Source organism: Egretta garzetta, unplaced genomic scaffold, assembly GCF_000687185.1.
Source record: "Egretta garzetta isolate BGI_Z169 unplaced genomic scaffold, ASM68718v1 scaffold369, whole genome shotgun sequence".
Classification (NCBI taxonomy): Eukaryota; Metazoa; Chordata; class Aves; order Pelecaniformes; family Ardeidae; genus Egretta; species Egretta garzetta.
Window position 1 is genome coordinate 2,738,190 of NW_009260837.1, and position 23,540 is coordinate 2,761,729.

General features: G+C 39.0%; 1 protein-coding gene across 1 annotated transcript in view; it reads right to left on the reverse strand.

The window, feature by feature from the left end:
- Positions 1–23,540, reverse strand: part of PARD3 (par-3 family cell polarity regulator) — a gene marked incomplete at its 5' end in the record, with an annotated part of 308,728 nt that overhangs the window by 91,442 nt on the left and 193,746 nt on the right. The window contains one exon of the mRNA XM_009647030.2: positions 11,415–11,672. Coding sequence (XP_009645325.1) covers positions 11,415–11,672 — 258 coding nt within the window. The remainder of the gene's footprint in view (positions 1–11,414; positions 11,673–23,540) is intronic.

Sequence of the window (23,540 nt, forward strand, 5' to 3'; positions counted from 1 at the left end):
TTGATGCCTGAAAAATTTGAATCATATTTGTTTCATTTTTTTCATATTCCAAATCTTAAAGAAAGTGATTAATTTTTTTTTTTTTTTTTAAACACACGCCAGACTCTTCTCAGAGCTGTACAGTAACAGGATGAGAGGAAATGGACACAAACGAGAGCATGGGAAATTCGTGTATGAGAAGCTTTTCTTTTTTTTTTCTATTGTTTTTTTTAGATAGCATGAAGCTGGTCAAATCCTGGAACAGGCACCCAGGGAGCTGGCTGAAATCTCCATTCTCAGAGATATTCAGGATACAACTGCAACCCTGAGCAACCTGACCTGATCAAAACTGCTCTGAGCAGCGGGCTGGACTAGATGAGCTCTGGAGGTCACTTCCTCTGAAGGAGAGACATTTATAGAGAAGATTTTTTATATGTATACATATAGATAGACATAAACACACACACATAAAAATTCTGCCACAGCTAAACACAATCACGTATCTGCATCTTATTCTGCACATGTGTGTGTGCTCTACTGCGTGTGGACACACACTCAACATATGACATGCTACACAGATGATGGAGGCATCTGAGTCTGAGAAGGAATATTAAAAAAACATAAGCATGAGCTCCAATAAAGTAGGATTATTCCTGACACCGAATGCTGTCTGGGTTTTACCTATTTTCCTGTTAAATTCTGACATCTTAGGCTGCAGCAATTTTAACTACATCAGAGTAGTGCAACTAATGAAAGCTAATAGAATTCAGCCTGCGTGAACTGTTCAATGTGGCTTAAGAGGAGAAACAGCAGTTCAGCTCTGACCATCTAAGCAAGACTTAGACGACAATTTTTGAAATTCTAATTAGACTGGATTGAGGAAAATCGCTACAAATAAGAAAAGGAAAAGATGGCCCTGCCCTACATCACAGTGCGTGCATGGAATGGGCATCGACTGCCTCTGCCAAGTGTGACACGCTTTTCACGAGTGAAAGATGAGCAGAGGAAAATTAAGACTGTGACTGTTCTCCAGCCACCCCCAGAAAAGGATCAGGGTACAGCCCATGGCACTTGGGCTGCTGCTGGTGCTGAGTAACCAACCACTGGCTGGTACCCATATGGGAAGTTTCCTGGATACTACTCTACAGGGAGACCTTCCAAGAAGAAACAGGTTATGGATCTCAACTTAAAATAGCAACACAAATGCATTTTGGGACTAAAATTACCAGAGTATGATAATGTAGACAAAACTTAGATGAACAGCCCTACTAAAGTGAAAGGAGCAATTTCTGTTAATTGTACATCCTTTCACAAAATGCCTTTGCATAAATTCCCATAATTGCTTTTCTTCATGATCCCCCAAAGATTTAGATAAAAAACATTACTTACAGCACTGTTTTAATTCTGAGTTAGTTTCAGATGAACTATAAAGGCCTAACATAGTGACTGTGCAATCTTACTGACTGTACCAACTCTCTTAATTTCCCTCTATCATCTCTCTAATATTTTTGCCTCACTTGTCATATATAAAACCATACATTTCCTCAATTTTTTATGTCTATTTGAGAATTTATACTTCATCAGATACAAAGACTGAAAAAAACCTTCAGTAAAAGCAAATGCATGGAAAATTGCTTCCACAGAAAAGAAGCCTCTGTCTTAAGTACAGTTTTAAAAAAGTTGGATCAATTAGCAATCTGTGAATGTTAGAAACATCTTAACAATGTCTCAAAGATGAAAGAGCATATCACAGAATGAGGAAAGGGGGAAAAATTAAATTATGTCTGCAGTCATAATGAATCAAAGCCCAGAAGGTGGTCTCCGAATCAGCAGGTTTTGATGAAATATTAAGGAAAATTATTATTGATGAAAAATGAATAAGCTCTTTTTGATTTTAGCAACCTTTAAATCACACTTTGCTAATTAAAATAGCTTCAATGCATCCCTCCATTCCTTGATGGGCATTTAGCAATCCTTAGAAACGGGTGGGTTAATTTGACAACATTTTAGCAAATAAGCGTAGAGTTTATCTTAAGCAAGCAGACACAGCACAGTTTAAGATGATGTAGCAAACAAAGCATAGCTAAACCTTCTCTTTATTTTTCCTTTATATATGTATATATATATATTTTTTACACTGTATCTACTAACACGATTACAAAGTAATGACAGGCAGCTTCTGCTTGTTTCCTCTGCAGCATACAATACCCAGTAATATATACTACAACTATTAATGAGCCATGAACTATGTCTTAGGAAATAAAGACCGATGCTACTATTTTCTGTCTCCTTTGTTTGCCAGGGCAGAGTGCTTTTAGGACAATTACTCCCACTACCTAGGAGGCCTGTTACTGCGGGTCCTGCAGTCTTCTGCAAATAAATTTCCTTCCCAAAGCTAAGTGGAAATGAGAAGTGTGAGGGACATTAGTTCTCATATCCCTTAAGTCGTACGAATTCTAATTGCTTTTTAAAACGCTGGTAGTAGTAATTCTGCATTCTCTTTTCATCCCAGTTTGTAAAGGGAAACCTAGGAATGAGGGAAGGCTGTAACTGAGACTGAACTGTTGCACGCAGAAGACATTTCATTACAAAATGCGATGCAGCTCACGCATGCCGTGCAGTATTGTTACAAAACTGTACACAAAAATTAAAATGAAGCAAGATCTGCTCCTTTGCTTTTTCTTTCATAAATTAAGTCTTGTGTGCTATATCACCATCTAAACTCCAGGCAGAAGAAATTACCTATCCATTACAAATATGTGATCTATTTACTGTAATAACATTTCATATATCCATCATGTAAGAAAGACTTCTATGAATGCATCAGATTGAAAAGCTATTTAAATGTCACCAGTATTTTAAGGAATGAAAAAAAAATTCATGGCAAGTAAGTAAGTCTGACGTTAGAACAACATTTTTCAGAAATACATAATCTTATAAAATAGATCATGCAAGAAGCCTTTTAATATCTCACATCATAGTGTTTGAGCCCTAAGGAACAAGATTTCAAACACCTTATAAACCAATTCTTTAACAATATGCTATAAAGTATAATGCTCCAGTAATATACAGTGTTTTCTGAGTGACGAGTGGAAAAGCATTGATTTTCAACTTTCCAACCAAGAACAAACTGAAATGAGATCTTTCAGCAATTTCTCAATTTCCAGGGTTTCCAATGTGGTATGTTTCATAAGCACTCATTCAATGGCTTTACAAGATGTTAAAAGGAATTAACCACCACCACCCCAGCGTATATGTAGCCATGTTATTTTCCTTCCTAAAATTTACTGCAGAGGATTCCTCTCCACAATTAGACTCCACCACTTCTGCCAGTGACAAACTACTTTGACTGTAAGCAGGATGCTTTTTAAGTCACATAAACAAACAAGACCGGCCATAAGGATAACCAATGTAGTTAAATATAGTTTGTCTCATCTGCGAAGGAGGTACCATTCATAAAAAAGAACAGAACAAAAAACCCCTCCCAAACTCTCCAACATTGGAAGAACGTACTTAGAAAAATAATTTTTATTTTACTTTTCATCCATTGACCTACTTTAATTTAAAGATCTTCAAACCGTGTATTTAGTTATAGCAAGTGGAGAGACAGGATTCAGTGAACACACAGCACTCCCACCAAGCTCTGCCTGTGCACCCCTCTCCCAAAATCAGACAACCCTAAAACGCAGAACTCCCAGCTTGGAGAGAAGAAGCCCGAATCCTGCACCAAAGAGGAGCAGATGGGTTGACTGGAGGGACATAAAAGATAGGAGAATCTTACATTTGTATTCTATTTCGAAAGGGCCACGTTCAACAGCAACAACAAATTAAACTCATTAAATTATGGCATTCAAGTGCTGCATAACATCAGTTTGCAATCCAAATTTTGGTTAGCAGGACTAGCAAAGAACAGATTTTAACAGTTTACACTGGTAGGATCAAAGCACTTCATTTAATGAATGGGAGAGGCTTTGCTATTTCAGCTTTGTCTACTCAAATATTCCCCATAATTTTCTCAGGATGAAGAACTCCAAATTGTACTGATGGCATTAGTGGGACAAAAAGATGCGCGTGTTACACACACAGCTAGTTTTTTGGACTGCAATCTCAAGCCATACAATAATTCGATGCCTGAGACACTGCCTTTTCTAGTTTCTACATCACATTTAGTTTCATACTAGGATATACCATTTCAGTTTTTTTTTTTTTTTTAAATTAAATGCTGCCTTCTACCACCTAAAAAAAATTTAAAGGTTGTTCTTTTTTCTCCAAGCAACAAAACACCCAACCAATCTCTATCTGTGTGCAAATTGCACTAATATACCAATGAAAAATATTATACATAATTCAGTTACAATGTATGTAAAATCCTAATACATATTATACCCTTAAATGGATGAAAAGTGACAAGTTTTGATCCACCCTTTATAAGTACAGTCTCTCATCATAAGCAACAGCCGCACTTAAAGAACTGAACACCCCAAAGCTAAATGGATGCTGCTAATTTCCAGCAAAGGGAGCTCGTTAGCAGTCGCTCAGAACGGGGGCACTGAGGGCACATTTGGGCGGGCCCCACTTTACCCCCTTGTTTTGTAACCCGGAGCGGGAAGTTCATCTCTCTCTTATCTTTCTGTGCATTCTCCCATTGCAACCCTTTGTAGCCGTACTAACTCAGGCTGCTTTTGTAAAAATAAACAAATAGCTGTCACACTTCAGATTACACGGGCAAGCTGACTGGAGGAGAGAGGAAGCAAAACCACCGGGGTTTAAGTGAGGCTGCAGCTGTGGTAAATGGAGAAAGACGTGGTTCTCACAACAGTATCAGTGCTTGGTATCTATTCAGAAAGAAACCAGGACTTCCAAGTAATTAAAATGGGAGACCTGAATAGAGTTCACTGTAAGTCTGCCATTTACTCCACCAAAGTGGTAACCCAAACAGGGAGTGCAATTGCATACTTTCACAATAGGGAGCCTACATAAATCCTCATGAATTTATATTAAAACTTGTCTTATATTCTATCAAGATGGAAGAACAAAAGAAAACAACCAACCTAAGATAATAAAATGCCAATGCTAATAGTGTCTATTGGGTTCTAAATACACAGGTCTATGAGAGACCAAGCTAATTTTTAGGCAGTCCTGGGGGCAAGGATTACTGGCTTATAGGATGAAGGGTAGAGGAACAAAAAACCCCAATGTGTTAGCGCTAAAGTGAAATTAAACCCCATGAAGAGTCTCACAGAGGCTCTAACTAATCCTTCTCTGGGTTATCACAGACAGAGGCGGAAAAATACCACAGTAACTTCCAAGTATTATTTTCAGTTTTGCACGTCAGAGAACTGCAAATCTTTCATTAACCCACTGCTCTCCACCAGGTTGCCTTGGAAAGCCTGTTTAATTATCCCATAATGGCCTATGGGCCATTTTCTAGGCCAGGACAGTCTTTCCAGAAGCCAGATTCTCACAGGAATCAAGCTTCATTATGCCATAAAAGTGTAACGCTCACTAGAAGATAAGGATTTAAAACCTATTACTATGAATTTCTGAAACATTACTGATTATTTAGGGAGCTTGGATAACAAACAGGTCCCTGCTCTGAAATGCCTGCAACCTAATCAAGTATTTACAGAGTATTTACCCACGAGTGGTACCCTCCCCTGGCAGCAGGCCATCCGTAGGGCTCTGATGGCAGAGGGAGATAAAAAATGAAGAACAAGGGATCCAAGTGTAGGAAAACACTTGCACATCAGCGAACAGAAGTGAACAGAGGCAGGAGGGAAGCGCTTACTCCTGCTCTTACTGAACCCAGGTTGTTGGCCTTCTGCACAGCCCTGCAGGTTTTAAATGTCATTGGTTAGATGGGTTACAGTGCCGTGGCCTTTCCCTTCGTGAAAGTCCTCTTCAAGTCAACTTCCAGAACGGACAAAAAATCTCTTCATTTAAGAAACAAGAAGTATCCTAGCATTTACAGGATGCATCACCCTGAGTAATAACTCCTATCTCCATCTCTGGTGGGCCTGGCAGTAAACTCAGATTCCTATGCATAGATGATCCCACGGACTTAAGAACACTCCTATGACTGACACTACCAATAAAGAAGTTTAATATAGCTGCACAAGCGCCTTGTTTTTTTAACAAATATTTATCTAGGCATGGCAATATAGCATTTCGTAGCTTTCCTGACCCATTCTGTTATTGCTAAGAGTTATTTTACACACACTAGAAAGACACGGTCTGCTTACTTCACTTTTTACGTATTACTATATTATATTAGAGTGTTTCCAGGTTCTGGGATTCATTACTCTCATGCCAATTTAAGCATAAAGATACTACTGAGCAAATAAAAGTTAATATCTAAATAAAACGTTCTCCCTTTCTTTTTGGAAAAGCAGCAAGCAAAGTATGTGGCCTGACCTTAAAAACAGCGTCTTGCCTCTTCGCGCCAAACAGATGACAGTTAAAGCAAGTGGGGTTATTTTCAGTTCCCAAATATTCCTTTGACATAACTTGATTCCACTTCTGATAGAAAAGAAACCAGTTCATAAAGGTCTCCCTTTCTAAAATGAACATTTTTCTTTTAAATGGCAAAATGCATGCAAAAAGCATATGATTATGGTATTTATGTTTCCATTAAAATGTCCTCAGCAAGCTGAGGGAGTCTAGCCTACTATTTTCAAGCTATTTAGATTTACAGCAGCACAGTGCCTATTTTATTTCAATTATATTTCAGGACAATGCACTCTTGGCGGGAAATGATTACACAGTGACAGCCAGTAAATGTCCATTAGGAGTTGTCTTTCTACATACTGCTCAGCTATGGATGTCAGGTGATGGCTATAAAACCCCATTGTATAGCATCATTGTCATCTACATGAAAAACACCACTGATCAGTAGTGCAGCTTCTCTCCTGTATGATGCAAAACATACTGGAGATGTTTCTGAGCTAAGCTAAAAGCTTCATCCACAAGAACACAGTTCTTGAGACACTTCTTTCCTGAAGTGCAAAATAAACATAGATTATACATTCTACCTCGATTTTGCTCTGTTAATCCCTAACATAAAAAAGTTGGTACATGAAGAAACTTCTTAGCAGCTCCGTAAACTGTCAATATCCAGGCTGGAGCTAATGTCGCAAGGGCAGCTGATGTATATGCAGCTGTACTAATCACCAGTCACTCCCAACAGATTTTATTTATTTATTTATTGCTAGAGCTTCATTTCCTCTGAGCAATAAACTCCTCCCCTGTTGAGGAAAATCATCTGCTTTAATTCCTTAGGATCAAGATGAGAAAACAGCTTTTTTAGTGCTACTGGAGAGACTTGCTATGACTAATGTAAATGGAATTTAAAATGTGTTTCAAGATTCACAGGAGCTACATGTATGCATGGATTATGTAAGGAGCCCAAAATAAAGAACCTCCCATATTTCAACTACACATTTAATAACTTTCCCTGAAAAACCAAACCAAACAACCCCCCCACCCCAAACCCCATCAATATCCATGAATGATTTAACTCTGATCCAACATGAAGCTGTTTTAGAATTGCTTTAATGCAGATTTAAGTCCTGTAAGGATATTCTTAAGTATAATTTACTTGTATAGGGTTTTTTTTTTTTATAGCCATTGTTGGTAAAATGGGTGAAGCAACGTTACTTACACAGACATACTGATGTGCAAGTCTCCAATGAGTAAGTTAACACCTCTTTCTCTTTTACTGTATTTTGGCATTATACAGTTCACTTTCTAATCTAGATAAATGAACAGACAAACTATTTAAGGAATAATCATTTTCTTCTTCCTGTTTTGTACTATCTGTCTACAACTGCAGAGCTTGGGATTTATAAATATAAAATACATCCAAGAAGAATAATGAAGAAATAGGCCTGGTTTTAACACTGGTTTCAAGTTAGGTTATGAAATAACTTGGGGGACCTCTGCTTGACAACTTGACAGTACCATCATTTGGTGAAGCACTGTAATAGTTATAGTCCTCATAATGTCCCTTAAACTTGCAAAAATAAAATAAAATTGTCCATTATCATGATGAGCAGTTTACATACTTGTCCTCCACTTTGTTATCATTCATATGCCATGACACCGTTAAACTTACATCAATTGGTAGCATATGTTGATGAAAATAAGAGAGAAGTTGAAGGAATATTAAAGAAAAACAAACCCTGACAAGGCCTCACACACAGGCGCAGTAATTCTCTTGCAAGGAAAAAATTGTCATAAGTCTTCAGCAATGGTATGCAAACTATTATGGGACATTTTGTTATAGGCTTCTTTGTAAGAGACTTTTAAATAACCTTTTGGAAATACTTAAATGTCAAATTTTGTTTGGCACTAAGCACCAAACTGTAAGAGAAATAACATTTCCCATATAAACAATGCTGCTTTTAATATGAACGTGCTAAAGATTTGAGACAGCCTGGCCGTTACCAGCTCCTGGCAGTTCAGTGCAAGGGTAACGTGCTGCGACTGATTCCCTTCCCATCCACAAAGGCTGGAAGCGACTGTTTCCAGTTAGGTAACCTCTGAAATGTCCAGAGGAAAGGAAAGGGTAGCAGGGCAAAGGGGTAAAGCACAGGGAAAATAACACTCAGCACAGGTGAATGCTAATGTAACCAATATTTTAAGGAAGCAGAACTGCAACCAACTCTTTCTCCTCAAATTTTTGGCATTATCAGGATAAATCAGACTGCAGAGAGCTCCCTGGAGAAGAGCCTCCCTGGTGAAGAGGCACTTTGATGCTTGGTGTGGGAAGAGGCACCATGGGAGATGCCAAGTGAAGGGGGAAGGTCTCATTGCTGGAAAGGGACAGCAAGAACCCAGCTGCAATGCACATGGGGTGAGGAGCCAGGTATCCTACAGATGGGGAGACAACTCAGATAAAAAGCACCTCAGGCCTACATGGCCACAACTATTTCTTAAAATGTTGCTCAGATGATACTTTCTTAATACATCTAAGATAAAGCCTGTAAAACAGAGAAGCCTTGGGAAGATAGCTCAGCTGAAATGCAGGCTCTCCGCTGAACATTACATGGGGCCAAGCTCCCACATGTCCTACACACACCTCAAGGAAGACCAAAAGCTGCTCCCTCACAGCTCTTCTGTCTCCTCCATGCCCAAAGCAGGTGACACGCTCTCTCAGCAGTGGGCCCAAGGTACAGACCTGACTTCTGGGAGAGTTAAATTGGAGCCCGAGATTGCGCAAGTTGCAGTGTTCCCCAAAAGGTCTCCCGGACCTGGGTGGGAACAGCTCTGCAGTGTGGCTGCTAATAAAGTTGTGAGGAGAGAGAGAAGAAAACCCCCTATACTAGACACCTTCATGCCTCAGACCTCCAAACGGGTACTTGAGAGCACGTTCATAGCAAGTAATAATCTTCTTCCATCTGAATTGCCTATTTCTTTCCAGGTTTTTCTTGCTGAATGTGTCCCCCCTTTACCGTGGGACTACGGGTGGCTCTTCTTGCTCCAGTTCTAGTCTCTGACTTGCATTTTCTCCCTCTGCTCAAGCCCGTTGTGTATGCCAGGTCTTTGCTTTTGTCACAGCGTGATCCAGCTGTGAGAGACGGGGCCCTCTGTGCACCAGGAGCAGCCTGAATGTGCAGAACTACCACACTGATCTGCAGTCCTACCCTTACGATTAACATCAGCTTCCCCCCATACTCCATTACCTTCAGTTTTACTCGCTCTCTCCCAGCTCTTTCATCAGCAATCACACAGAGTTAGCTAGGTCATGCAGGTCTTATGTTTCGCCGTGCCAGGTTTGTATCAAAGAACTTTTTTTTTGTTGATGTGACATTGATGCCATTCAACTCCGGCATGAAACACTGCCTTTGGTCTAACAAAAACAGCCGTGAGAATCACCACGTGGCAGCCACATCCAACCAAGCTATCTTGATTTCCAAAGGCACAAAAGTGCTGAAATGTCAGGCACTTGGGCATACCCGTGCCAGGCAGTATAAGGCTAAGGAACACAAAATTTCAAGGGCACAGATGAAGCTGCCGTCTTTCAAAATTATTTTGCTTCCTTCACTGAAATGATGTATTTATCCACAATATATAAACTATGTTTATTTAATATGAAAAGTAGACCTTTCACACAGTGCAATACAAGAGAACAGTGCAAGTGAGAAAATGAAAAGGCAGTTGTGACACTGAATTTTAGTAAAAAAATTGTGCATTCAACAATACATCTGAGATTTTCTTATTTGTCATGTTAGAGGATGTATCTTTACCTATATTATGAAAAGGAACATTTCAAAATAGATCTAGTGGAGGCTTAAACACACCAATCTCAGTCCTGAATTAAAAAGAGTTTTAGACAATTAGCTGAACTCTGCACGGCAGCTACTTTTCCTTAAGACCAAATACAAATGAGTCCGTTATCACCTAGAACAGAATATGCAAGGTGAACGCCAGTCCTCATGTAGAGCTATACAGATCTTAAGCACTGCAACCAAAGACACTGCTTTGCTGATTTAACTGAAAGCCCAGAATTTTTCTTCTGGAGAGAATGGGGTAGGAAACAAAACAACTGGTTTTACTATGAGCTAAATTAATAACCTCTGAAGGAGTTAACGATACCTCCTGCACTAGGATTTTAGTGTTAGTTTTTGTAAAGCTGAGAAAATGCAGAACTACCAGATCATAGATGTAAGCCAAGAAAACAGATGTATTTTCATTGTTAAAGTACAAAAAAGCTGTGAATTTTGCCTTTGGTTATTTCTACGTTATGTTAGTTTACATGCCTGTTTCAGCTTCAGGTTTTCATATGAACTCAAAACTCCATCAACAGAAACCGGAATTTTGCCCAATTTCAGCATAAAACCAAGCATGACTTAGTTCAGATAACATAACCATGGGAAGAATATAAATCATAGGCTACAGCCCAAGAAGAGAAAGTAACTCTTGAGTCAAGCTTGAAGGTTACTCATTTGGGTCTGTAGTTAGTCAAGAAGCTCCACCTATTAGACTGACATTCAAGACTGTGGTAGGACTAGAATCCAGGTAAGCTTCAGCCCACTTTTGCTTTAACAACAAGAACTTTCCTGAAATTTTCTAACTGCTGTGCATAGGTTGGAAATGCTGTATTCCACAACCATAGCAGTTAGAGCCTGATAAATAAACCAGATGAAATTACAAGTTTTAATTTAATTTGAATGAGAACAAATGGTGACTCCAAAATTCCAAACCATCTGAAGAATGAGGAGGAAAGCAGCAGCTCTGCAGAAAATAACTTTCATGTTCCATTCTGTTACAGCTTGATTTGTGTAAGCTCAATACTTTTCTACATAAAGGCTTTTAAAAAGCCATTAATAAAAGCGCAGTTCTGACTTTCCAATTGATGTACAGTCATCTCCTGTGACAAAAGCATTACAAGGACGGATTTTGAAAGAGCCTATTGATTGATGTCTGGTGCCTACCTGTCTACAGGTGAAGACTTTGAATTCCGTGGTTTCTTCACTTGGGCGTACAGGGCTTCCACTGTCTGCCCTTCCCTCGGGCTCTGTGGTCGCGTGTTCAGCGTTATCGTGCCGCTATTTGAAGAAGAGTCATAGGAAGCAATCCCAGCGTACATTGGGTCCGCATCACAGCCAAACGTCCGGTTAAAATCCTGTATTTCTGCATAGTCACGTTCACGAGCTTGTCTCTCTCGAAATTCTCGAGTTTTTGCTTGAATTCTGCAAAATTAAAAGAAGGCTGAAACTAATTTCTTTCCACCCCAATCATTTGAAAGCAGCAGTCAGCAGGCACCTTAGGTAGCCCATCTTAGTGAAAACCACTGAAGGGTTTCCAGTTTCAGTTTGTCATGGAGCCTCAGGTTTACCTTGCATATTGAAGCCTAGATCGAAGCAATGCTACAGTCAACATCGATCTTTAAGGAAGAAGTCTGATTATCCGCAGTCTTCTGTTTCATTTTTAAGTAAAAAAGGACTAGCCGTAGTTGTTGGTAAACAGAGTTTACCTCTTGTCTATGCATCTTAGGATGCCTGTGCTATTCCCTGACCTGTCTGAGAATGGCCTGACACCATTCATGTCATACTGTACCTCATCAAAACCTAACAGATTTAATGGCTCTAATGTCTGTTTTTAGAGATGAATTTTAATGTTCTTTCTTGGCCCAATACTACAAAAATCATACTTCTTTCAGAATTTAAAAACTTTGTAAGGCTAGGACACACACATATATATTTATGTATGCATACATGCAGTAAACAGCAGAAGTAGATTCTTGTACGAATCATTTAAAATATGCATGTTTTGTTTAAAATGTAAACAAACTGAATCTGGCATCTCTCAAAAGTAGGCAGTTTCTTCTCAGAAAGTAACAGCATGTGCCTTATGTTAAAGTTACAAATGAAAGGTGATGCTGTACGGGGATTTTGTACTTAGGTGCACTTGTTAGCTTTATGATAAAAAGCGACAAATAAAATCAGATGACACTTAGGAATCTGACAAACACAAATTGAGCCCAGGTCATATTTTCAAAAGCACACATTACTAAAATTTGATCTGGGCCTCAAAGTTTATTCGGCGTTTTAGAAAATTTGATGTATCACACACACATGCACGGTGAACTGAACACGTCCCCTCCCCCCCCTGTCCCCCAACACTGTCTCCCCAGACCAATTTAATGCTCTGTCATCATTGCAAAATGAAGCACTCAGCTGTCTCCTCCCTTCCATTAGTAAAATGTGCTCCTTTTTCATCTAATACAGCCATGGCTACACAGTGTGATAGCATCCATTCGTTCAGACTACAGCTCTGCGCTCCTGTTACGTGCTGTTTCCAAATGTTCACTGACTTTTAGCAAGAGCAGCCTACTCAAAGTAGGTTACTTTCAAAAGTAAACCTTTTCTCTTTTGAAAATAGAAAAGCCCTAAATTTAGGTAATGTTGACATTTTTGGAAATTTTAAACTTAGCTCCATTCAAGATTAGTCTTTGCAAAAAGGGGATGCACAAAAGGCGCGACTCAGGTTGCAGTTAAAGACATCAGAATTTGGGTGCCTGTAGTAGGTGAGGTCACGCCAGGGACTCCAGTCAGCAGTCGCTCTATAAACACTTTGGACGCTGTTGTTTAGGACTCTTTTATAAGCTTAGATACCCAGCCTTGATTCAGCTGCTCAAATGTAGGCATGCTCAAATGTAGGTATCCCCCAGGTAATCCCGCTGGATCTCCAGCTGGTGGGCAAGGACTCCTGTAGGTCCTTGTCACATCTGCCAGCCCTGTGCTGACATCTCAGAGACTGTGACAACTCATATGACACAAGACTGCATTCAAGCACGTGAATCCAGCTCTGAGGTGTTCCCATTAGTATGTGAACGTCTGAATTTAAGTGTCTTCATCAGACTGAGTCCCACACAAATTGTTCTTTATATGCTAACAGAGATTGCCTTAACCAAAGAAGGGAATAGGAGGATGGCACGGATAGGCAGACCTATTTTACCCCAAAATCCCACAAGTATTGACCAAGGATACTGATACGGGATACAATTGATTAGCTGAACTCCCTTTAACAGTTAGTGCCATCTGCATCAATGGTTCAATCTCAGGTTCATGCCTCAAGTTATACCGCAGCATAATTCCTCTCTTTATGTCCACTACTACTGACTTGTGCATCTCGACTCTCACCCATATTCAGTCACAGTGGAAAGAAAAACAACCATACAAAAGAAAAAAAAAGGCAAATAGAAGAAATCTAAGAAAGTTTAACTTAAACCAACATAAATTTTCAATTTTGCAGATACAAAATTATTTTATTGATTGCTTTTTATTTTAATAGGGAAAAATGGAAATGAAAACTGTAACAGTATTCAGCTGACAGCATGTTCCTCCGCAATTTCAGCAACCCCAAACTAGAAATGCTTTTTGTTTAATTTACAGTGAAGAAGGACTCAGGTTTAAAATGCAAAACCCATTTCAGATTTAAACTGTGCTTCTGCATGCCTATTTTTTAACTAAAAGTATATGTTTTACATTGTCCTGTACTCCAGAGTTGTAATTCAGTTATGTTACAACCTTAATCACTTGGAAGGTATCTAAGCAGAAGGAAAAACAGCCCTGAAAATGACCTGCAGTTCTTGAGTCCCCTCTCTGCAGACATCCCTTCCAATTTGTAGTCCTGTATTAATTACCCTGTGGAGGAATGCATTTGTCTATTAATATTTGTCCTCTGAGAGGGAGAAGCGAAGGAAATCAGCAATTTCCTAGAGATCGGTAGATTTAATTTCAAAGGACAATGTTCACATACTGGAACACTGGCTGACACCAATTTGAGAAAAAAACACCCATGTATTTTAGACAAACAAAATTTCAGTGTATGAAATCTGACAGTATAGCAATAATGTGGCATAGAGCAATTCCTTCAGAAAAAAAATATAATCTAAAGTGCTTATAAAACAGAATTACCCAGTGATAACTGGTTATATGGGCCTCAGTGTTACACTGACTGCCACGAGAGCTGCCAGTGAACTTACCTAACTTTTGAGCATGAATATCACATCACTCTCCACAGGTGCAGATCTGAGTGTCCCCTGTTTCAGGTTAACCAAGTTTTCTCATGTATCTGCTTTATCGGCCATTTAATATGTTTGGACATAGCAACATTTGCAGCAAAAGCATTAAGATTTTCCCATGCATAGTTCAATGAGGGATCCTTATTCGTATTCAAGTGGGAGAGAACTGATTGTTGAAGTGTTATGCAAGTAATTATGTTCCTATCCACCAGGAAAATTTTTAGAATATTTTTCTAAAACTGCTAATACAATGTGTTAATACACAAATGTAGTATTAAAATCAGAGTCTAAATGCATTATAAATCTAATTGTTAATTATAACCAAAGTACCCAGTAACCATTTGCCGTAACATTTAACAAAGGAAAACCCTGAAGTGAAACTATAAGATGTCCAACTATACTGACATCCAAAATGTTCTGATTTTTTAACTAATTTTTTGTGCCTTAAGTTTAAACCACTGTGCAAATCCTATCACCTTCACATGACAAAAGTATAGATATTCTGATTACTTCATCAATTTTTGAATATTGCTTAAAATACAGCTTTATTTTTTGCCTTCTTCAGGGCATACTCTACTTAAACATTATGTCTCCAAACTTAGGGGAACCAAATGACCAGGGAAAAATAGATAGAAACATTCTTGAAAAGAATCAGCTGAATATTGCACTGTCCCTTTTGCAACTGTGATAGCTTTTAACTCTGAACATATTTTTACGTAAGAACCTGAACTTAATGCGGCATTATTTTTTATGTTGACCCTTCTCACTGTATGCATGTGTGTATATGCATGATATGGCCTAAATCATTTGTCAGCATGTACAGAATTAAGTAGACATATGGGAAATGCCAGTGCAGATGATTGTGGGGAAGACTGGAATGAGTATGCAAATGCACTGTGCACCACAGATGAGAACCTGGAATTTGCTCTGTGCTTCAGCCCTAATCAGCAATGCTCCTGCTATTGAAATCCAATATCTGGAGAAGTGTTTCACCACAGAGGTTCAGTTGCACAATGTGGATATGTGTATTAAGCTGTCCTCACTGAATTGTATTCCTTCATGACATTGCACAATAAAAATGCATCTGTCTGAAATTTCAGCTCAGCTCATTTTGAGGATTTATGGCCTTCCTATGGATTTTGTGTGGGTTTAACAACAATAATAATGCCTAGCATTCACATAACCCTTTTCATCTTCAAAGAATTGTGCCAAAACTGCTAATCAATTTTGCAGTGTTTAAATGAAACTGAACTTTTAAAAATACAAAAGCTGTCCCAAGAAGTTTCTAAACCCTTCTTGCTGAAGTGTTAATACTAAAAATGTCAACAACGTACTGTCGTGCTTTTGAGACTCAAATTATAACGTTCCGTACAGTATAAACTATCCTCAGGCATTTGTGTGCCATTCAATTGAAAAGCTAATGATAACTGCTTCAAATGACAATATCGTTAGCTGCAGAACTTCCTATAATTTTTAGGAGAGCTTTTCATTGCAAGCTAATCCAGTAGTGATAGACATACCCATTGTATAGCAATTCCTATGCATGTGAAACAGTGGTCGCAAAAGTAAGGGAAAAGCTTATGCTCTGCTGCCTCCAACAAATAGGAGCCACCTCGTTCCCTTCTTCAAAACTCCATGAGTGCGATTCAGCTTTCAGATAAAGGCAACTACCATTTTAAACACCTAAATTCAAGATTCAGTCACATCAGGTGGCCGCCCGCAGGGTGTAGAGAGCAGTTCAGCCGAACAGCAGAAACGTGGCCATTTTAAGGTGAAGCCAAACCCTTTTCTAGGCTCTACCAACTGTGCCAAGTACCCCTGCCTTGACCACAAAGAGCATTTAGCCATGTAGCCCAAATGTAGATACCAAATTAATCATATAAGTTTGTGAGCCAAATCCCACCCTGAACCAAATGCTTACAGTTTTGCCTGAACTAAACTTTAACTTTTTCCAGCAACAGAAAACTCAAATCTGTGGTGCTGGCAGAGCTGTTGTGAGTCAAAGTGAATAAGCAAAGTAGGCATAAGAAGAGAAATCGACCCTAATTTCATGTAGTGTTGTTATAAATATATTCCCAATCCCTTGGGAGCTTCAGTCCCTTTTGTGGGATTTTTTCACATTAGTGATTTAGATCCTTTCAAAAAAATCACCTACTTATCTTAATTGATGAACACAGCATGGGAAGACTATTCAGGGCTAGTACATTACATTTGCTGTTGCAATGGCAGCAATGTCCTCCCCTAAGAGCAGAAACAAAGTTGGCCGCCACTTCTGGTGTGCAATTGCTTGGTCAATTCAATTAATCCTCCTGCTGCTGCCAGGATGCAGCTATTGCCCAAGCGATAATCCACAACCTCGTCTTTTCCACTGAGGCTCACTCATTTACAAAATCAGTATTGAACACTTGCAGTAGCACATATGTGAGATGGCTGACAATGTTTATTAAGGATAGAAACAGCATTGTGTGAGGACAGAAGCTAAATGACAAGCCATTCACTGCTGCCAGTTCTCAGTTCTTCTGCCACCAGACTGGCATGCGTCAGGATGATGGATTGAAAACAGAGAAAAACGGCACGTTTATAAAGCCAGTCAGCTTGTTTAAGTTAGTCAGACAGGATGAACACATTCGGTCCAATTTTTGCCAGATATCTTTTCTAATAAAGAGGTCAGGAGGTGTGTTGGCCAGTAGCCAAATCTTGTCAAATTTGTCCCCTCCTCCTTTGCTAGTGAAAAATACCTTGCAGGCATAGCGTGCCAGCGACTAAGCCAGGTCTTGCTGTTCCTCCTCCCCCTCTCCTCGACTGCCTTCAGGGCTTTAATGGCCCTTTTTCTAATTTTTGGCAATCAAGTCAATATGGGAGTTTGTCCCCTCCTGTATTTTTCTTTGACCTTTGTCTGGATCCAAGCAGAATTTTTCTGACAACTACTCTTCTAATGAGGGTACCTTGATTATAGGCATTATTGTGATTTCCCTCTGAACCGGCGTATGACACTTCACTTTTCTTATCACGATTAGAGCCAGTCAGTTATCACAGTTATAACCACCTCTCAGCAAAGCCATCTGCTTTCCTGGGAATGACATTCTAAAGGATCACTGTGGGCAGTGGATAATCATGGGCAGCTTGTAAAGAAGACAGACACCTCCTCTTCCTCATTTGCCCCCCCAATTCTTTCAAAACTTTAGCATATTTAAAAAAAAAGTCAGAAAATACTGCTATATAAATATAATTTTTGAATTGAAAGGCTGGAGACCAACCTTTTTCAAGTCATTAAAAGAAAAAAATTAACAGTCCCGCCTTATCTCCTGTGTGCATACATGTGTGGCCAGCTGGCTGGAATATGACTGTGCTCTGATGTCAGACACATGAAGAAACACATGCAAAATGCCGTCACTTTGCTATGGATAAGCACAAGCATACAGGGACAAAATCAGAAAGGCCACGGCACAATGTGAAATAAAAGTAGCAGGGAGCTTTAAAGATAACAATAAATCATTGCGTAATTGCATTAGCAGTAAAAGGAAGAGCAAAGAAAAGGTTGCTCCCCTGCTCAGTAGTGAGGGAACGATATTGACGGATGATGCTGAGGAGACCTAGAGCTTAATGTTTTTTTTTTTTCTTTGCATCTGTCTTCACTAAAATGGTTGATTACAAGCAGGTGGTCAGCACAATTGATCCTGCCACCAACAGCAAAAAGATCTCCGATCTAACAGCAAAAGAAGTAGCTAGAAACTGGTTAAGCTGAACTTCATCCGACACACACAACTGTCTGAGGCAGTCTCAGACCTTTTTCGGTAACCAAAAGAACCTGTTGAGAACAGCTGAAGTATTGAAAGACTAGAAAAAGTCAAACATTCCTCAGAGGGGGAGGAGAATTATAGACTCATCAGTTTAAATTCAATCCCCTTTGAACCAAACTATTGGTAAGCACAGAGAAGATAATGGGGTGAGAAGTAGCCACCATAGATTTATCAGGAACAGATGTAGTCAAATCAGTCAGATTTCCTTCTACAACATAGTAAACGGCCTTGTGAACAGAGGACAAACACTATGTCCCAGGCTAAGAAAAACAGCTATGGGATGGATGCAATAGGTTGAACCAGGCAGTTCCTACAGCGTATCTAGAGAGTATCTCTCAGCAATTCACAGTCACGCTAGATGGATGGCTCGAGACATTTTCTACATGGATCTCTCTCTGAATTTACTGTTTTTTCATTATTAATTAGGACGCTACTGAATCTGAAGAAAACCCAAGTGAAGGAACTTTGGAGGAAAGGATTAACATTTCAAATGTACGTGAAAAATAGAGTAGACTATAAAAATAGAATTAATTTCAGTAACAGCAACTGGAAGGTAATTTACATAGTTGGAAGAATTAAGCATACCAATTAAAAGTAGGGGAAAAATCTGTGAGTTGCTTTTTCAGGAATGAATCTGGAGGTCCTACTAGGTGACAGATACTCGCGAGTCAGCAAGGTCAAGCTGTTGGGGAAAAGAAAAAGACAGAGTGGGAACATAGCAGCCTCTGGATACGTAAGGAAGAAAAGAATAGTGTTTTCCATCTCTAATGCTAGTACTAGGTATTTAAACTAGTACTGTGGGCAGGGGAACTTTCTAATGAGAAGGTAGCGGAAAAGATTACCATGGGAAGTTGTAGAGTCTATGTCATTGTAAACTGAAAAAAACCAAGATGAAACAAAATATCTTGCAGGAATGGCATACCCAGGGGATCCTACTTTGGCAAACTGACATGATATCTCTTCTAGATCTATAATTCTGCAGCTATATAGAAATTTTACACAGATATATTTCCTACATATTGGTTCTACAGGAACAGAGAAACATAACAGGGACTATATATAAAAAGAAAAAAAAAAAGCTGCCCAACACCTCAAAATTGAAGTAACACATCTACACAATCTTAATTTTCTTTCTCCTTCAACAAGCACAGCCTATCTGCCAGTTAGAATATGTGATAGTACTTACTGTTTCTCTGAAATTCCCCCCTCCTCAAATCCCACATGCAGAAGAGATGCATGAGAATGTCAAAAACCTTTATGAGCTACAACCCAGGAGGGCTGCAGTTAAAAAATAAAAAAGGGGGGAGGGATAAAGGTGATAAGGTGATTACTGTAAGTGCCCTAATATATTAAGAAGATAAAAACATGCTCATTTTTATAAGGAGTTATATTAAAGAAGGCTATTAAAGAAGGCAGCAAAGTACAAATGGAGATGTAAAGAAATAAAAAAATGCAGGCGAAAAAGTAAATATTATGCATATAAGCAGGTGAAGTGCAAACACCAATTTGAAACCAAGTGACGTTGGTGAAACTAAAAGAAAGATTACAATAATTTCCTCTAACCTGGTGGAATCTCTCATGTATCTCACCCCTACCTTTCCTTATCTCCTGACCTTGATTCACCCTCTGTCTTTTCTGAGTTAAGATACATCCAGCAGAGTATCTCAAACCTGCTTTCTTGCATCTGGGAGTAAAGAAGTTAAAATCCTTGCTTATTTTGATTTTAAAAATCTGTAAAAGACCACCTTCTTTACATTTCAATGGAGCTTTTAGACTACTCGGCAGTTAACAGTCTGCAGCATTTCGGGGCGGAGGATATGTCTGCTCTGTCTTTTTAAATTATCTATTTCAACCAAAGGCGAATGTATCAGGTACATCGGCAGTGTAGGTCCTCCCATCTCCAAAACAAACACTACCATGACTGAAATTTTCTTTCCTTATTTTCATGTCTGATCCAAGGGTCAGTGACCCCAACAGCAGAGGAACACCCAGATGGGCAACTGGGACAGTTATCCTGCTGGGAACCACGTTGCATCAAAGAACATCATTGCTATATGTAAGTAAAATGGAATTTAGTTTTTCTTTTGCATTAAAAAACTGGCCAGAAAGCTGATATTTGCACCTATGACAACAGATCCCTGATCATTAGTTTAACTTAGCTCTAATCTCTTATTTAGCTCTTTTGCTGGACTGAAGTAGAAAGGAAGAAGATCATGAGATCCAGCTGTTGCTGAAACATGACTTGGGAGAGCTCCTGCTTCCTTCCCTCCTCACTTTAAGAGCACTGGTTTCCTCTCTCACACAGGCTTTCTTGGACCATTTCTTCCCCTACCTTTTTTTTTTCCCAACTGGAGGACAATGCCAGAAAGCAGCACTGGTGGGTAACATCTGAATTCTAACGTGAGTTAGATGTGTAAGGAGCCGCTGTTCTGTATGTGCAAGAAACAAATGACACCAGCATACCATATACCAAATGGTACCATACATTATACCATATATCATAGCATATATCAAATCAGTCATTCCCAGATACTGCAGGTAGTAACTGGAGGTCCAGCTACAACCCTGTCATTGGGTGGTTGAGCTGAGCCTATCCAGCACCTACGCTCCTCTAGCTGAAGTCTGGCAACAAGTGTGTATAAAATTCTGCCGCTAGCTCTGTTTCAGGTCCATTATCCTTGCTTCTAGAGTCCTATGTATAAAGGAGCCTAATCCTGAAGTTGGAAAATTAAACAGTCTGAAGTGACAAAAAAATAGAATGAAAAACCTCACAACAAAGCACGGGATTATGTGAATCTCATCTACTTAAACTGAAAGAAAAGGAAAAGAAAAAAGCCCCCACCAATAGTGAATATAGCTTTTAAGTCAGTATCTTTGCTCAGGACCCCCAAATTAGCACTCACACCACCTCTCAGGATTCACTTCTAAAACCTTGCTGGGTCACAGTGCTGAGTGAGAGCATAAATCTACAGCATGGCCAGAAACAGAGCCAGGTTTCTTACAACCCATTACAAGGCTTGTCCTAGTAACTGGTTACAAAATAAAAGTTCCAGCTGTGGCATGGAGGGGGGGACCTATCTGCCTGTTGTGAACGTACCATTAGGTGTCTTTCTGGTTAGTCAGATACTTGCTGCTGTGTCTAAGAATTAGAAAGAAAGAGTGGTTTTAGTGCTCTCTGTTACTGTTAGACTCCTGCAGTGCAGTCTGGAAAATCTGATGGGTTTTCAGTTCAGACAACTCAGCCACAGAAAGTTCAGTAAGTTAGTAATTATGGTACAGCTTTTTTTAATTCTCAAGTATTTGCTCCAGCAACTCTACCACTAACAGCACAGTTTATGGGATGTCAGAGGACATACTGCTGCCTCCTCCTGAAGTTCTCAGCATTCTGAAGTGAAACACAACATATTAGTAGCTCTTATGTAGAACTCAAATTTCTAAGAGAGCACTGAACTCTCATGATCTGCAAGGCACCTTAACCAAATCTGTAACTCAGAATATTATAAAGACCATGTAAAATTACATTTTTAAAGATACTGCAAGGGACTTGGCTGGACCTTGCCCGGCACAATGTCTTGAGTCACTGCAGAGAACAGAGAAAATATACTTTTAGCATGATGTCTTAAAATCTCTATACTTACAGTATGTAGCTAGAGAATGTGAGGAGCTTTGTTTAAAAAAACTACCTCAGCAATCATTATTCCACAAAAGCTTCACTTTACAGATCTCCCAAAGTCACTATTTTTATGAAGTGGAACTGGTCTGAAATGTTTATCCAAACCTCAATATTCTCATGCTTCATTTCTGTGTTCTCTTACAAAAATTACTGCCATTGATTTGTTTTCACGTCCTGCACCCTCATCCATTATGTAAAAAACCACTGCCAAAACCAATCCTACAAATCTCAGTGAAACTGGAATATCCCTTGACAAGCAGACCCCATCTCAAAATAAGTGAGAATGAGAAACACATTGCTCCGATTTTCTGATTCACAGAGGAATTTCTTCTCTCCTCTCGTATGGGCTGGGAAGGGGGTGGAAGTTTTATCAGAAAAGATTTTACACAAGTCACTTCAGAAAATATTTATATTCTGAATGTTTGAAGTAATAACAGATTTAGAGGTAATAGTTCTTGTGAAAGCTGTTAAGTGGCATCAAAATACAGCAGCAGCAAAACTAAAGCTGAACCTTTGCGTTATTTTAAAGACACAGATAACACGTAGGATATGTAAGAAACAAAACCCCTCTCCTTATCACAGTATGTTGTCTTTTTTCCTAAAAGATGGAACTGCTTGATGAAAATATTTTGCTGAAGGGGAAAAAAGTTGGGGTTTTCCAATAAAAATATTATGGTCTCTCTGGGAAATCTGGAAAGGCACCAAGACTGTCCTGCTGTTCAGCCCCCAACTCCATCTGATACTTTAACAGTTCCAGATGGCCTTTACTACAGGATGACCTCCCCTCTATTCTTTTATTATGACCTTTGGGTCACAAATTATCTATAGGATGCCGCTGTCATTCTGTAAGACACTGTTGTACGCTTTCATCTAAAGAATAAAGATGCTTAACATTGAAACTCATCTCTGTTAGGCTGACCTTCCAATGATGATCAAACCAGACAGTTATTCCAATCAATGTCATTGCTGGAGAAAATATGTTTCATTTTTTGCAACACTGACATTAAGAAACTAAGGCACGGTTTTAAATCAGATCACTTTTGCAATTCTACTTGGCTAGCGAGCTTAGCATGTTATGCTCATTTAAAATATCAAAAATATTGCTGTAACAGTTTTGATGAGTTACATTGATTAGAAGATGTGGTGGGTTTGTTTTTTGCAAGGTATTGATGTGGTTTTCATGTAAACTTCACTGATAGGAGGTAATACAACTTATGTAGGTTTTATTAATTATTTGTCTTTCTCTGTCATCATAAATGGAACACACTGAACTTGCATAGGAAAATATAATAAATAGTCCCAATGTACTAAATAAAGTAATAAGGTTAATTTCTTTCCTGCTGTCAGTAAATTCATGTTAGCAGTCTCTCGTCAGCTTGACATCAATTAATGATTTTAATTCCAGACTCTTGTCACAGTACTCACCACCCTTTCGTCTAATTAAAATGGATGATGCATGATGAAGGGAAAACACAAGACTTCTGTTCTTGTTGTAACATTTCTATTCATTAGTATACTTTTACAACAAAGGGCTTGTGGCTTTAATGGTACTAGGGAA